Source organism: Haliaeetus albicilla, chromosome W, assembly GCF_947461875.1.
Source record: "Haliaeetus albicilla chromosome W, bHalAlb1.1, whole genome shotgun sequence".
Classification (NCBI taxonomy): Eukaryota; Metazoa; Chordata; class Aves; order Accipitriformes; family Accipitridae; genus Haliaeetus; species Haliaeetus albicilla.
In genome coordinates, this window is record NC_091515.1 from 11,729,264 (window position 1) to 11,746,208 (window position 16,945).

General features: G+C 44.3%; 1 protein-coding gene across 1 annotated transcript in view; it reads left to right on the top strand.

Annotated features, from left to right (window-relative positions):
- The window catches only part of LOC104313517 (cardiomyopathy-associated protein 5), a 65,678-nt gene extending 50,964 nt beyond the window's left edge, over positions 1 to 14,714 (top strand). The window contains 4 exon segments of the mRNA XM_069775556.1: positions 10,462 to 10,595; positions 11,396 to 11,495; positions 13,087 to 13,263; positions 14,242 to 14,714. Coding sequence (XP_069631657.1) covers positions 10,462 to 10,595; positions 11,396 to 11,495; positions 13,087 to 13,263; positions 14,242 to 14,494 — 664 coding nt within the window. The 3' untranslated portion in view covers positions 14,495 to 14,714.
- The last annotated feature ends 2,231 nt before the right edge of the window (positions 14,715 to 16,945 follow it).

A 16,945-nucleotide genomic window follows, 5' to 3' on the forward strand; every position in this document is an offset into this window, starting at 1 on the left:
CCAACCCCCACGGAGGGAAGCAGCAGTGCCTCAAGTCTTCGTCCAGCAACAGCCGGGAGTGCCGGATTGGACCTGGCAACTGCCCACACAGTAACGTTACTTGATTGCTCAGTTCACTTGCTGTCGACAAATATCTCGGGACCCTTGCCCCCCCAAAACACAAGCGCTGTTGTTAGGGAGATCATCTACCACATTGTCGGGGCTTTTTGTATTACCAGGGGTCGTTGATTCTGATAGTACTGATGAAATTAAAATTATGGCATGGACCCCGTTTCCTCCCTGCACGATACCTAAAGGTAGTCGTGTAGCGCGATTAATATTGATTCTGGCGGGGACGAACTCCCCCATTCCTAGTCAATCTCATCAAAGGCGGGGAGGGTTTGGGTCTACAGGGAACCCACAAATTCTATGGGTGCAGTCTATTTCTCAGAAGCGACCCGTATGTCAATGTACCCTTATCCACGAAGGGCAGCAAGTAGTACTAAATGGAATTATTGATACTGGAGCCGATGTCACGGTAATATCTCTGGCTAAGTGGCCTCCACAATGGCCTCTGGCTAATGTTTCCCATGTATTGGCTGGAATTGGAGGAACTGGTAACAGCCACCAAAGTGTGGAATTAATCCAAATCCAAGGTCCAGAGGTGCATATAGTCTCTGTTAAAACCTTTTGTGTTACCCGTCCCTATGATCCTGTGGGGGTGTGATGTGCTGTCCCAGTGGGGAATGTCCATTCGGACCCATTTTTAGAAGGGGCCATTGAAGCGTGCGACACCCTTAAATTGACATGGAAGACCAATACCCCTATTTGTGTAGATCAATGGCCCCTACCACTGGAAAAGCTTCGCGCCCTCCAAGAATTAGTTATGGAACAGTTAACAAAAGGGCATATTGTGCCTTCTACCAGTCCTTGGAATTCGCCTATTTTTGTTATTAAAAAACAAACCGGCAGGTGGCGCTTGCTCCACGACCTCAGAAAAATTAATAACGCTATGGAAGACATGGGAGCCCTCCAACCAGGACTCCCGTCCCCCACTATGATTCCTCGAAATTGGTATTTGACTGTTATCGACCTTAAAGATTGCTTTTTTAATATCTCACTACACTCCGAGGATGCTTCTAAATTTGCCTTTTCAGTTCCAAGCGTCAACATGTAAGCCCCGTTGCAAAGATACCAGTGGGTTGTGCTGCCACAAGGAATGAAGAATAGTCCTACAATTTGTCAGTGGTATGTGGCTAAAGTACTTAGTCCGGTTAGGATTGCAATGCCTAGTGTCTTGTTATACCATTATATGGATGACATCTTGGTGGCCGCACATCACGAGGTCATGGAGGAAGCTGTAGCCCTTGTCACGGCTGCCGTCAACTCGGCAGGCCTTTGTATTGCACCGGAAAAAATTCAAATTACTGGCATCCCTCATTCCCCTACAGGTCAATCTCTAATTGAACGTTCTCACCAGTCTTTGAAGCACTTACTACAACAACTATAACAACAGAAAGGGGGAGTAGGGATTGCCACCCCTGAGGAACGACTACAGAAAGCTTTGTATGTTTTTAACTTCTTGAATTGTTCTTTGCTAGATAATAATCCTCCGATAGTTCGACATTTTAACGCGAATACTTCATTCGAGACACGAGTTAAAGCCCCAGTGTTGGTTCGCAACCCAGAAACAGGTAAAATAATGGGACCATATCCTCTTGTCACGTGGGGAAGAGGTTATGCTTGTGTCTCCACAGAGAAAGGCCCCAGGTGGATTCCAGCAAAGAACTTCTATAATGGCACAAGATATTTCAGTGATGGAGAAATTATTTTTTTTTAAAGATGTCTATTTAATTTTTTTGCATAAAGCCAAGGAAAAAAGAGCCCACTGATGGATGGAGCATACTGCCCGTATTGCTCCCATCCAAGGCCATCGAGGTGCGTATTAGGACTAGAAATCAGTTCCTTATGTAGCTGATATAGTAAGACAAATAGCTCCAGGTGATGAGTCGGATCTTATATGGGCTGAGTACCTGTAAGGAGCCTAGAGTTACTATGTCAAGTAAGGTGGAATAAAACTGTGTCTTTATGCCCACCTAGGAGCATTTGGGCCTGGAAATGCTGTAGTTTATTCTGGTTACTTTCCTTGAAAGCTTGGAGTTTGTCCTTCACAGGTTTCCTGAGCAACACACATCTTGGGGACCAGCCAAACACAGAGCCCTTGTGGTAGCCTGTGCCTCTTATGCTTGCAGTGGCCCCATAGCTGAGTGATTCCCCAGTCCCCGAGTGGGAGTCCGAATGCATTTTTCAGCAACTCTGGAAAGTTCATACAGCTGCTGCTGGGGGCACAGTGGGAAAGCAGAGGTGGGGGAAGGACATCCAAGGGAAGTCCTGGAGAAAGCAGTACAGTCCCATCCCACAAGGCTGCTTTCGCACATGTCGTTCTGGGAGCCCACCCAAAGCAAAGGACACTGCCAAGGGATCAGGCAGGGAGAAATGCCCCCATCAAACAGCCAGAGCTGTGTGTGGAGTCCCTGGTCTGGGCCAGCCCCCTGTAGCCTTCGGCATGTCACAGAATCGCAGAATGGCTGAGGTTGGAAGGGACCTCCGGAGGTCATCTGGTGCAACCCCCTGCTCAAGTTGGACCACCTAGAGCCAGTTGTCTAGGACCATGTCCAGGTGGCTTTTGAATATCTCCAAGGAGGTCCTTGGAGCAGTCCCAGCTCCCCAGCAAGAGAATTTGAGGAACCTCTGGAAATCCTCATAAAAAGTTTCCTTCTACATATCATAAAAAAAATCTAGATTTTCCCCTCTGGGTTCTCTCTCCTTGCTAGCTTGCCACCTGAGGGACATGGTTACATACAAAATCTGGCCTGCTGCTGTGGTTTTAAAGCTCCTTCCTGGGTTGATTCTTTTTCCAGAATCTTTATGAGGCTTTGAAATGTTTCTTTCAGTTTCCAAAGCTCTACTATTCTCTTGCTGTTCAGCCTCTTTGTGTTGAGAAGTCAATGGAGCTGTGGGTGGAAAATGGAAAACTGTGAGAAATGTAGTCCAGGGATTAGGTGTGTGGGTTGTTCAGATGCAAACCATATATCATATCATGAGAAATCTGTAAGACTCGGGGAGGCAGAAATTAGTACGGTATGCAGCGAGTTTGTAAAAGTGGAAGTGACTGAGTGTCATCCTCTCCGCCAATGCAAGACCGGCACTGCTAGCAACTGAAATTTTCCGTCTACCCATAGAGCAGGTCTAATGCTGGAAAAAGGAGAGCAAGCCTCCCTCCTGTTGCTTTGCCCACATGACTGTCCTGCCAGCTCAGGAAACAATGTGTGTAAAATAAGGAATCTTCCTCCCCTCTGGCTGTGCTGGGCTTGCTATCTGAGATAGCAGCGAGGATCATTGCAGATGGTGCTTTGCTGGTCTAACCCCAAAACAGCCAGAGCTGGGACAGAGGAGAGGAAAGTAAGCGTGTGGCACAGCTGGGAGGGAACTCAGAGCAATTTGTTCTTTATTTTTAGCTTCAAGAGCTTTTTTTCTGCTCATGATGCACCTCTTCTGTGTGCTTCTACATGTATCTTGAGAAGGTTGCATGCTTTCAGCTCTAACTCAACATCAGTGGTACCAGCACAGGTCTGGAGGTGCTGTTTCAGTGGGATATTGGGGGTGGAAATGACAATTACAGCACAGAAGGCATTCTGAATCACTGTGAGGTGTATCATTTGCTGGGTTCATACAATATTAAAAAATATCCTCTAGATGTTGTTTCCTTGAAATAAATGAGGATGCTGATGGGAGAAATATGCATCAAAGCACAGCATCAGATTTCCCTAAACCCAGGGAAATCACAAATTTAACAGACAATTGCTACTATAATATTGCTCAGCAATTTAAAGGTGAAGAAACATGTAACTCCTTTCTGCTTTGCTTTGAATAGCACGTACCTGAAAACTGGAGACTGGATTTTGAGACTTATAGATTCCTCTTATAAAGAGGGGGATTAAGAGGAGATACTTAAAATACTTAACTTCAAATGTTTCTTGAATTTCTATGTGCTGAATTTTGTATTATGATACCAAGACATTGTGGGGACAGTGCAAATATGATAACATTTAGGCTAAAGGCCAGGATACCTCATACTTTGATAACAACATTACTACATTTCAAATAATCTATAAAGTGAGCAGGTATATTTAAAGTAGAAAATAGGTGACATAAAAAATGTTGTAGGTGGATTTCTCTTTCTTTCATGACCAAATTACATGGTACAATACTTTAGGTGAGCTTGAGGAAGATCTAGCTGCAATGCCTGTTATAAGAACTCAGAAATGAAACAGGCTTTCCCCCAATAGCCAGGATGCATTTTCCCTTCTCTTCTCCCATGCGTGTCCTGTATGCTGTAAGCTAGACAGTAATCATACCTTCTCCTCATCCTTGCTTTTTTTATCACTGATTGCAGGATTAATCTGAAGCATGACAAACTACAGTGATTGCTGGGGAGCCCTCAGTATCCACTTTTCCCCTTCACCCTATCCTCTAGACAGAAGGAGAGGTGATAGCAAGACCTACTTCTTTGCACACAGCCCCTTGTGAGCTTTGAGCTGGCTCAGTCTGTTGCAAATGAAATTCCTTCTTGTTGGCATATTCTATTTCATTAGTTGGCAGCAGTGGGACTGTTTTTTAAGCCTTAGTCATAGCTAAAATTGATGGGCTCTTATTCTTAGGCAGCTTAAAGCTGGCTAAAATAGATTACCAAGCAGAGAATGCTATTCAAAAATCTGATCACTGTTTTACTGACCAGATCTGCTTAAAGTCCAGACATTTCTGTCTCACTATTACAACTGAAGAGAGGCATGCTATTGCTCTCTGATTTAAAAATGCAATGAAATTCTGATTTGGAGAATTTCAGATTTGAAAGAGACGCAAGTCTTAACTTTGATGGCTGACCCTATGTCATGTCCCAATTTCTCAGGACGATGACTCAGGTTTGCCGATTCCCAGGTCAGGATTAAGGTGAAATGACACCAGGGATCCTTTAACACATAAAACTCAATTTTTATTTGCTCACAACAAGAATTGGCATGAAACCATGTCAGTAAACTGTGTAACATGTGCTAACCATACATCACTAAACATATACTACAGGCCTTGCTTATTTGGAAATCAGTTCAGGGAAGACAATAAGGAGATCGCTCCCATTGAGTCACAAGATTCAGAGTGGACCCCCTTGCTTTCTAGACTCCTACTCAGAGAAGAGCCTAGAGGCGGCTGAATCCACTCTTAGTCCCAGACTTGGTCAACGGTTTATGTCTAAAGGGATGAGGTGTAGAGATTACGGAAAAGGGAAAGAGAGAGAGAAAAGAAGAGAGAAAGATTTCACCTGTCCCTGATCCAGCGTTGGTCCAGTCAGCCAAGGGGTCCAGTTCCAGTGGGCTTGTACACCTGGGGCTTCAGTTTGTGTCCTTTTATCATCCTTGCCCCTCCTTCAGGCGGGCACTCAAACTCATTAGGCTAATTAGGTAGCCTTTGAGCCCTGGGCTTGGGGGGGGGGGTCGTTTGGGGAGTAGCTTCCCCTTCCCTGCAGACATGATCTTTTCGCCATACATGGTGAGCTGCCCCGTTCAGCATATCAGAACAGCACAACAGAACAGGGAGCTGTGCACCCTCCGGCATGCCCTCCCCCTCCTGTTGCTGATGGGCGCTGATGGGCTTCTTTTCATCTGTGGTTCCTTGCTAGGCAGAGTTCCTTGTTATGCAGAGTTAGTCGTTAAGCAGAACTTGCCCCACCACAATGTTTGAGACATTAACTCCTTCAGTCTCTCACACCCTATTCTGCAATCAGCTGGACCCAAAATCTTTTCTGAATACTCAGGTTCTGAGATCCAGTCTCCAGAATATGAATACCATAGGTCTACTCATTACACCAGAATGTACCTGTCTACTTGGATTTAGAAACAATTTTGTGTTTTGTTAACTAGTCATCAGTTAAATAGCTAATAGTGAAAAAGAAGATCTCCTAATTTCTTTGGGACAACACTGACTTATGTGGTATTTTCCAGAAGACAGAAGGAGCCATATAGAGGGCATCACTGTGCTTAAAACACATTGATCTACATGTTCCCACAAACAGCTTTCAATGAATAGCTTAGTGTGTCCTCCCTTAATCTAATTTGTAACTGTTTGCTCAAAACTTCTTTCTGGTGCTCTGTGCTTCAGATTCACACCAGAGATGTCAGGATGGTGCTTTTAAGGAACAGACTGGGCCAGACTTGTCTAGGAAACATGGACAAATTTCTTCAAAGCTTGGGTGCCACCTTCTTTTCCCATGCCTCTGCTTCCATCCCCATTTTCCTTTCTCTCACTTCTTTTATATTTGCCTCCTTGCTCAGTTCCCATCTTTTAGTTTTCAACTCATCTTTCCTTTTCCTCATCCCCTATACTCAGATGAGCCTTTTTCCTCTTTCAAGTCTAAAGATCTCAGGTTCTCACCAGGCAACTCATCAGGTTGCACCTCTTCCCTGAACCTTTCAGTAAGAACCAACCAGCCTGCCAAACTCCCAGTGCCTTGCTGAAGTGCTTTTGTCATCAGGGCTTTAGTTAGTCACAGGGCTGAAGTAAACCATGCAATTGCTACCATGTTTGGGCAACCCACTTCTTCTGTTTACTGCATCAGTTCCAGCATTAATGTAACACATTCCCCAAAGGCGGCATGACCCAGCGCTGATCACACAAGAGCCCCAAACTCTCTGAAATTCTTTCAAATTGAAAGATCACAGGAGCCCCCAGTGCTTTTTCTCAATGTTTTCAATCCCTTTTAATGACAGCTGTCAGTACAAAATACCTGTTACAGACTAATAAGGATGATGCACCAGTCTTTCCCCAGGATGCCATCCTCCTAGACACAGAGCTCTATGTGGTGTTAACAGGAATTTGGTTTATGTAGGGCTGTGGGATTTTACCTTTATCTGATAAATGCAGCAGAGGCAGGCATGTGAAAAATCCTGATGGATGAGCACTGATTATTCTTCAGATTGTACTGCTCTCTGGTGGGACATATGTGAAAAATCAGTCACTACAAATGAACAGCAATGATCTTATCTGACAGCTGATTTGTCTGCCTTACCTCCTCTGGGGGTCACAGTAATTAGTGCTGGAAAAGGTGATTTGTTTAATCTATCTCCCCATAAAGACATTACCTGCAGGAGGGAGACCATCCTGGGCTCCACTCTAGAACTCATGGTGGAAGGGAGAGTGCTTTGCACATTCTCTGAAGGCACATCTCCTGTTGAGACAAGGGGAGTCAAAAGAATCTCAGTAGACATAATAAAGGGGGGTGAAAGATGATGTTTAGTGCTTACATTGTTGAAATTAGCTGAGGTAGAGACAGTCCTTGATAAGAAGAGCTGGTCCCAAGAACCAGCCAATGAGGTAGAGACAGTCCTTGATAAGAAGAGCTGGTCCCAAGAACCAGCCAATGAGGTAGAGACAGTCCTTGATAAGAAGCAGGAGCAGGCCCCAAGAGCCAGCTAAGACTGGTCTTGCGGTTTGGGTGAACACCAAGAAATCACTGAGCCTGCGCAAGGAAAGAGGTTACTAGCAGTGACGAAGAGGAGTCATCTATCTTCATCTCTGCGACCACCAGACGACCACCATAAAGAGGCCCTGCGCAGGCGCAGTTGAGAGGAGACTATGGAAATGACCTCTCGGAGCTAATTTTAATATGAAGCGGGGATAGGTCATGCATATGTATAGGCGTATTGTGAATATGTAATACCTGACTGTATAAACTTGAGGCGAACTGCCGAGTCGGGCGCGCACGACTTTGGTGGGACTACCCCCCGTGCTGCCCAGCGCTGAATGAACATACCTACTTTACAATCTTACTGATTGTGGAGTCTGTTTTCCACACGTCAGTTTGGCGAGCCAGGCAGGAGACTCTCTGCTCGGCTGTGGGACTGACTGCAGAGCGGACGCCCCTAGGCGCGCCCCGAGCACTTTCCTCGGAGGAGCCTCTGCTGCCAGCCGCTCACCGCGGGAGCAGACAACAACCTCCTGAAGCCGTGGACCAAATGGTATGTTTTACAAGGGGAGCCTGTAAAAGTACGGGCCGGGGCAGCTGGTAAATCGCACAGAGACGTCTGGCGTGCAGCATAGTCCCCGTATGGGAGGAGGGTACCCTGTATGGTAACTAGGGGGGATTTGCTGACTGATAGAGCGGCCGCTAGCAATCTTGAGGGTAGATCGAGCAAATCCGGGGTGACTGCTGCATCCCAGTATTGGGAGCCAGGACGGACCTGTCGATGACTGGTATATAAGAGGCAGGAGAAGGGTAAGCGCGCCCCCTCGCAATTGCGCTTGGTTTATGGGGTAAGTGGACCCCCTCGCAATTGCGCTTGGTTTATTTTTGCAGCTGCTGAAGGTTGTCAACTGGAGTGATGAATGTATGATGTGAATGTTTGGAAATTTATGTTAAAGATTTTGTGTGGAAATGATATGTTGAAATTTATAGGTGTATGTATGTTTGTTAATATGTGAATGTCTTTAAGTATTAATAGGGGTGATTCCCTGCTTTGTATGTGGGCTTGCAACTGGACTATATAATAATTAGCATCCGGCTTGGGTTTTGTTGAAGTGTAAATCTTGTGGGAGAAGGTGGTACTGTACATCTAGCAGACAGAAACCAGACTGCCTTGAGTGTTTTCCCCAAATTCCACACCTTTATGATTGGGAAAGAGCTCACTAAGAATCCAAAATACTCAGATTGGTGTGTAAAGGAAAATTTAATTCCAGAAATTTGGGAGGTGTGGGAGGTAAACTGGGGAAGACTGTAAAAGAAGTATAAGAAACAATTTGCATGGAAGCTTATTAAAAGGAGAAGCCAAGATCAAACTTAAGAATCATTAGGAGGAGTTATAAAATGGGAAACAATCAAGGAGGAATATCGAGGAAAAGTCCTCTGGGTTGTGTAATTGCCCACTGGAAAGATATTGTTGGGACTGGGTGTACGGAAAGTAAAAAGAACCTTATTAAATACTGCAATCAATGGTGGCCGTTGTATAAGTTAGAAAGTGATGCTAAGTGGCCACTTAATGGGTCACTAGATTATAATACTCTATTACAACTAATGTTGGTTTTAAGGAGAGAAGGAAAATGGGATGAGGTTTCATATGCAGACATGTTTTTCACCCTCCAAAATCATCCGGAGTGGCAAAGGGACTGTGGAATGGTACCCCCACAGGACCCCATGGTGCTTGCACTTGAGCAAGCACTCTACATCCCATTGGCAGGTGATGTCTGGCCACTTCCTGGGAAGCAGGGCTTCAGTACGCGTAGTGGTTGCTCCGGAAGATGAAAATGCCCCCCTTCCATCTCCCCGTACTTAGCTTTTATATCTGAGCTGACGTCATATGATATGGACTATCTGTTTGGTTAGTTTGGGTCGGCTGTCCTGGTTATGTCCCCTCCCAAGATCTTGCCCTGCCCCAGCCTGCGGGTGAGGTGAGTGCGAAATGTTGGAGAGAGAGCCTTGATGCTGTGCCAGCACTGCTCAGCAGTAGCCAAAACACTGGTGTGTTATCAACACCTTTCTAGCTACCAATACAGAGCACAGCACTATGAGGGCTGCTATGGGGAGAATTAACTCCATCTCAGCCAGACCCAATACATTGTCCAAAGTACTTTCACTGGAACTTCAAAGTGCCTGCGAAGCAGGTTGAGTGGGTGCTGACTCTTGCTTTCCTGCAGTGTGTCAAGGTATCAGCGGTTGAGGATGTGAGGGCTTGAGCTTTTGAGGCACCACAAAGGGGAGACTTAGTCAAAGCAGGGCACTGTGCAAAGGCAGTTCCCTTGCTGCTGCCTCTTGCAGAACCAGCCTGTTAGAGTGCACAGCACCATGAGGGAGACAGAGCCAAGACCTTGTTGATGAACAATTTGTGAGCAAGGCATTCATAATAAGAAGTGCACGGTTTCTGTGCTCAGATAAGGGTATCCGTTCTTTTGGATGTCGAGCATGTGCCCAGACTGTACAAACACAGCAAGCATGTTCATTCTCATGCAGCTGAATTAATTAAAAGTTTTTTTCCTGCAGAAGCCTGTTCATTTTGTAATGCAGACTTTTTAGAGGAGACGGATAAGAATTTGTTTCTGTACTGCTTGCATTTTATGTGATGACTTATGCTGCAAAATGAATATACAGTGAGCATTACACCAAATGACTGCACTGGGTGAGAAGGCAGTACAGGAACAAAGGCCTGAAAATGTCAGATGAAGTAAGGAAGATCCCTGAAGTAAAATGCCAAAGTGCCTACATAACCCAGTTGTGTGTGAAAACAGTGCTCGCCTTTCCAATTTGGAGTTTCTCTATGGTGCCTGTTGTTTCAGTAGTCAACAATACTGTTAGGTGGCTTAGCTGTTTGCATAAATTATTCTTTCCTGGTTTGAATATCTGCATATGTTTTCATGTATGAAAATCTTCAAAATTTGCAGATCTTTTGCTAGTATAAAGAGACCTGAACTGAAAGTATCCCTGGAGCCCAATGTGAACTATTTCTTCTACTTGAGGGCTGTCAACCCATTTGGGATAAGTGAACAAACTGAAGCTGCTCTCATCTCAACTAAAGGTACATCACCATTTTCTGATGTCAAAACAATGGGGTGGAGGGGCAAAGCAGTCAAAGACGGCATTTTCCTCCAGAAATCATAACTGAGGTTTCCAATACGGGAATAAGCAAGTTATTGAAATAAAAGGGACCATATTTTAGCTGCTTAAAATAAGCACAATCTGGGACTACTTCACTTGAAGTTGGTAGATTTATGTCAATATAAAACCAATGTGACCTCAGAAGCAAAAATGTTGAATTCTGTCAGAGAGACGAAATGATTGAATATTCTTCAGGGATTTCAGTTTGCTTGAGTTTGGCAGAGTACGTTCTGATAAAAGATTCCATGACCTTAAAAAAAACCCAAAATTAAAACCTTATGGACTTTGGGGTTCAGGAATGAGGAAGCATGCAGAGCAGTTTTAAAATGTAATGGATGATTTAAACTTTAAGGTTTCCAGATAAATAGTGTTAAATTATGTATGGTTCTTCCAAACCAGCCTCAAAATTTAAATTTGCTATTCTGAAAAAGCAATTGATTGAAAATATTTCAACCTTCTTTAATACTGAAGACTTCTTTATCACCTAACTACTTTTCTGAATAATATAAACTGTTACAATCCCTGGGTCTAGTTGCCAGAAGACTGCCATCCCAGTCAGGCCCAGCTTGGAAGATTCCTTGCCACCAAATTTTCTGTCACTCCTACCTCTGTCCAGCTAAGATGGCAGGCAGTAATTGTTGCTTAACATTTTATGATTCATCTCGTGTTAATGTTGCCAGACTCTCAGAACTGATGTTTCTTTGTTGTGAATTGTACCAGGAACTCGATTTCTCCTACTGAACGACACAGCCCATCCCGCTTTGCAAATCTCCCCTGATGCAACTGTGATCCGCCTTCCCAAGAAAGCCAAATTCACTGGGTGAGTACCAGCATGCCAAGCATGCCACTCTGTGGGGTTCGGGAATGGGCCTCTCGCTCCTATTTTTGCCTATATGTAGCTTTCACATGGTGCTAACTAATTCTGTAGAACGGTATTGTTTCAGTCTGTGTGATAGACCCCCCTTTCAAACATTGCAATACCTCAATAAAGCCAGTTGCAGCATTGATGTAGGTGCTGGGAAGAGTTCAGTGTCGCACTGCTGGGACTGCTGGGTTTGCCTCAGTCCATGGTCACTGCTTAATCCTTCAGAACACTTCAGTCTCAAAGCAACTTGTTGCTGCCCTGAGAAGGCCAGATTTGTGGGCTTATTTTTGAATACAGTGTGACTAGAAGTAATCCATCCTTTTACTTTGCTTCCTCTGCTGAGGGCATTACTGGTAACATTTTCCAAAGCATCTGTGGCTTTGGAGAATTAGGAAGTGCTTCTGGGATATGTTAGAATGATTGTACCAGGCTAGCTCCATCCATTGCAAACATTTTTTTTTTCTTTGACATGCTGATATCAGTCACATCACAAGCACAGGTACACTTGTATGAAGTTATGCCATTGTCCTGGTTTCGGCTGGGATAGAGTTAATTTTCTTTCTAGTAGCTGGTACAGTGCTATGTTTTGGGTTCAGTATGAGAAGAATGTTGATAACACACTGATGTTTTCAGTTGTTGCTAAGTAATGCTTAGACCAAGTTAAGGATTTTTTCAGCTTCTCCTGCCCAGCCAGCAAGAAGGCTGGAGGGGCACAAGAAGTTGGGAGGGCACACAGCCAGGACAGCTGACCCAAAGTGGCCAACAGGGTATTCCATACCATGTGATGTCATGCCTAGTATATAAACTGGGGGGAGTTCGCCAGGGGGTGGATCGCTGCTTGGGAACTAACTGGGCATCAGTTGGCCAGTGGTGAGCAATTGCATTGTGCATCACTTGTTTTGTATATTCCAATTCTTTTATTATTGTTATTACTATCATTTTCATTATTATTTTCTTCCTTTCTGTCCTGTTAAATTGTCTTTATCTCAACCCACGAGTTTACTTCTTTTTTTCCGATTCTCTCCCCCATCCTACTGGGTGGAGGGGAGTGAGTGAGCAGCTGCATGGTGCTTAGTTGCTGGCTCGGGTTAAACCATGACAGCCATACTGATATGGCTTCTTAAAAGGTAATGGGGTATTACTGGTTTAAGCACTTTTTTTTTACCATTACAGCTGAATGCACACAAGATGTTTGTCACTGTGTCTACTTAAAACAGCCATGCTTTCCTTTCTAGTTTGAACAAGCCTGCTAAATTTGAGGTCTGTTTTTGCCTCCGAAGTCACCTTTTCCACCTTTTGCTAGCTTCATATAATTTTGGGTAAAGTTTCATGGTTTTCACTCCTCAATATGTGTCCATCTCAGTGCAAAGATGAAATGACTCTTAGTGACAACATTCAAATCTTTGATAAAACCCTGCAGTTAGAATAGCAGAGTGCAATCCGTTAGTAATTTTAGATACTGCTGCATGACGTGACTGTAAGAAATATCGCAATATGCTTGGTCTACCACCACACTCACTTTACTGTACACCTCTTCCACAAATAGGTTTCCTTCAGTCCTGGGTGAACTGCTGCCTGCTCGGGGACATCATTACTGGGAAACCATTGTCTCTGCCTGCAGAAGCTATAGGATTGGGATTTGCTATGAGGCAACATCATGGAGCAGTGTCCTGGGGCTGAGTGATACCTCCTGGTGCATGCGCTGCTGTCCTACACAAACCAGGTAAAGCTGATTCAGTCTAGCTGCTTGGGAAGTCACTTGTCCTTCACGTAAATAAAACTGGCCAGCTTCAAGAATCATGAGAGCAGAAAGGACCCATCTGCTTTCTTTTTGCAAATTTGAGTAATAAGAAGAGGACAACTACAAAGGAGCTTTAGACCTCCTCCTCTTAATTAAAAAAATCTTATAATGCACCTTAAAAAATAATAATAATAATAAAACCCCCTCAAACAGACCAACTCGCCTTCCTTCACCCAGCCAGTGAATCAAACTTTAATACCTCTTTTGCCACTGCTTTGTCATTCCAGGCTCATATCCTGAACTACTTCACAAAATCCCAGCAAGCGTATTTATGTCTGTAAATGCAATCCTTTCAGAATCTATTTCCAGCTCCAGGAGACTTCAAGCCTCCATAGGGAATGCCTTCTACTGCCTTGTCCTTCACAGCAACAGGCACCCACCTGCCACTGTGGCAGGACCGCAGGGCACTGGGGTAGTCTTCAGCAGGCCAGTGCCAGGCAATTTGGAGGTTTGTAAGTTATAACCCTGTTAATGGTGTAAAGGTGCTCTTCATCTAAACAAGTGTGTTTTTTTAGTGCGAAATCATATGGATGCATGAACATAACTAACTAAACAAAACGTCTGAGATGCAAAGGGTTTTACTAAAGCACAGATCATGCTTAAATCCCCCAAAAGACATGTAATAAGAAAGATATAGATGAATATGATTACAGCAAGTCTGCTTTTATTCAGAGCGCCCAAAGATGCTGAGTGAAAGGGCTCATAGGCGTGCCAGGCAGGGCTTTGAAGCAATGCCACATTTGCTCAGGTAGGAGGGTTACGTACTGAGCAAAATTCTGTTGCCACATGATACACTGCTGTATGCAGCAACCTGTTAATAGGTGGGAATTAAACGGTATGTTATTTCTGGTAAATCACCATGAGGAAGCTCACTGTATTCTGGTTTCCATTTTCCTGCAGCTTTCTTTACAGATTTCTTCACATCAGTGTGATGAGTGATGTCCATGTGACAGAACACCCAGCCAGGATCGGCATCCTGTTGGATTACAGTGATGGCAGACTGTTGTTCTTCAATGCAGAGAGAGGACTGGTGCTGTTCACCATCAGGTACAAATTTACTGATGCTGCTCACCCGACCTTTGCCCTGGAGAAGGCTGGAGCGCTTACCCTGCACGCGGGAATGGAGCTGCCGGAGTTTGTGAAGCACAGCTAATGCCGTGCTTCACACTCTCAGGAAAACTGACAATTACAGCATCAGGGGGCAGGGAGGGGAAGAGGGGTGTCAGGGAGGGATGTCTAGTCTTCACTGATGAATGCTACATGCATAGCTCTCCCCCACATCGTCAATAATTGTAGTTAGTGCTCAGCCATGTAATCACCCTGAGCCTGGAGAGAAAATAGCCTTCTTCAGATGGAGTGTGCACCTAGTGATATACACAGCAGTACTTTTGAGGGGGAGAAAAAAAGGTTAGATATGACCATTAAGGGCGGGGGGGGGGGGGGGAATGTACTTTCCCTGTGAAAATAATGACAGTACTAGCTGTCTTTTTAAAGTTGATGATGAGCCTGTGTATGAAATAAATGCATCTCTCACTGCAATGCATGAAAGCCACCATTTAATCATTTGCCAGGACAGTCAGAGCCCAAATCCAAGATGATGTGTTTGAAAAATGTACAAAAAATTTCAACAACTGAAACATTCTGCAAGTTAATTTTTTGTGTTATTGTTTGCCAACTCTTTTCTTTAAAAGCACAAATTAAGAAAACTTGGAAACTTAGAAGTCTGCATGTTTGCAAAATGAGTGAGTCCCAGACTAGTCTTCATATCAGTCATATAAAGTTTGAGTATGCAACACCTACCTACCCTGTTCACACCAGACTAACAGACAGCTACCTGACTGTGTCAGTAATTATCTGTACCTGTAAATAGGTATTCATGAAACACATGTATGAGGAAACTTGATAGAAGTGGTAAAAGTCTTCCCCTATGGTTTTTGTCCCCAATTTGTTGGGCAGGTGGTTTTGATGGTGAAGGGAAGGTTGTCACCTGGGACCTTAGAGAACAGTCAAATTGCCAGCGACCTTCTTGTGGATCACCCTTTTTCCATCACTGCTTTTTACATTTGCACTTACAGATCTGATGCTTTTAATTTCAGGCTTGTGGACATTTTCCTGAGTCTGCCCTGCTCTCTCCTGTTATCTACACTAGCACCAGAATCACGTCAGCGAGGCGTAGTGTTTCAGGGCTGTCAAAATAGGCAGGCTAAGCATTGTTGATGCCAGTAGAGGAATAGGATGCTGATTTTCCCCCTTGGCTTGTTCAAACCATGTTTCCAAGCACTTCACACGTCCATGGTATGGCTGTCTTCTTGCCTGCCCTGAGGGCTGAATGCATGAGTGCCAGTGGTGCCGAACTCCAGTGAATGCTGGGGGGAAATTAATCTTAAGGAAGATGGGCAATGTTTTTCATGCTGTGCCTGCTCTGGAGATTACTGTCGCACAGGACTGTGCTGCCGGACTCATTTCTGAGCTCAGCTGAAGAGCTGTACTCCCCAAAGTAAAGCAGATTTCAGGAGTCTAACGGAGAGGGTTTACTTCCAAAGAGAGAACTTAAATGAGTTACAAGGAGGCTTCTGCTTTTTATGCTCAGAGGAGGTGCCTGCTGCTGCTGTTTTATTTATGATTTAACACCACCAAGGCATGTGCTTGCTGCTTTAGCCTGCTGTATGTTTGGTGTGCCAGAGGAGCTACACTCCACATGCTCTACACTCTCACAGCAGGCTAAGGCAGGATGGTTGAGGCAAGATGAACAAGATCCTGTGACCATTTATTTTAAGCCAGAGCTCTTTTTGGCATTATAATTAGAGTGCCAGTTCTGATTCCCTGCTGGGGAGAGAGGGGAATGAAAAAGCTGGGTAGTGCCCTACTAGCTCAAGTGAGTATTTTGTAGAGGTGTAGAGGATGGTGAGAAAAAGGTCCAGGATTAATTGGGAAAGACAGACAGAAAGGGTATTGAGGGTAGCGTTATCATGAAGGCTGAGGAGGAAGAGGCAGAAGGCAGGCTGGAAATTCACACAGAGCAGATGGTGACAGAGGCAGGTCAGTGGTGTCGGCAGCATGCATTCCTCAGGCTCCCACAGCCAGTGAGCCCACTGGAGGTTCAGCTATCTCCAGGAACATGCTTGGGACAGCAGCAACCAGGGAGAGGAGAACACAGGTAAAATCTCCCCAATGCTGGGATTTTTCAGGTTTAATTCTTATGCTTGATGAGTTTAGCATTTAGAAATACCTTAAAAACAGCATGACTTATTTTTCAGCAGAGGATGTTTGCTTGGCTGATAGTAACTAAGACTTCATACAAATGCTGACAGGGTTATGTAGTATATGTACACAGTCTGATCATCATTCCATGCTTAGAATTACATAACAATACATTTTGAGAGTTATACAAAGAACCATAAAAGAGTTCACTAATAAATAATTTGGGGGTTATTTTCATCCTGAAAGTATGAAAGCTGATGCCTAACACTGCAAGTATTGTTAATAAATATTTGGACTGATCTGAAACACATTGCATTAAAAGGAACAATTTCTTTTCACTTCAGTGGGTTTTAGATTAAGCTTGTAAACCCTTGTGCACTGAGATGAGAATATAGGCCTGACT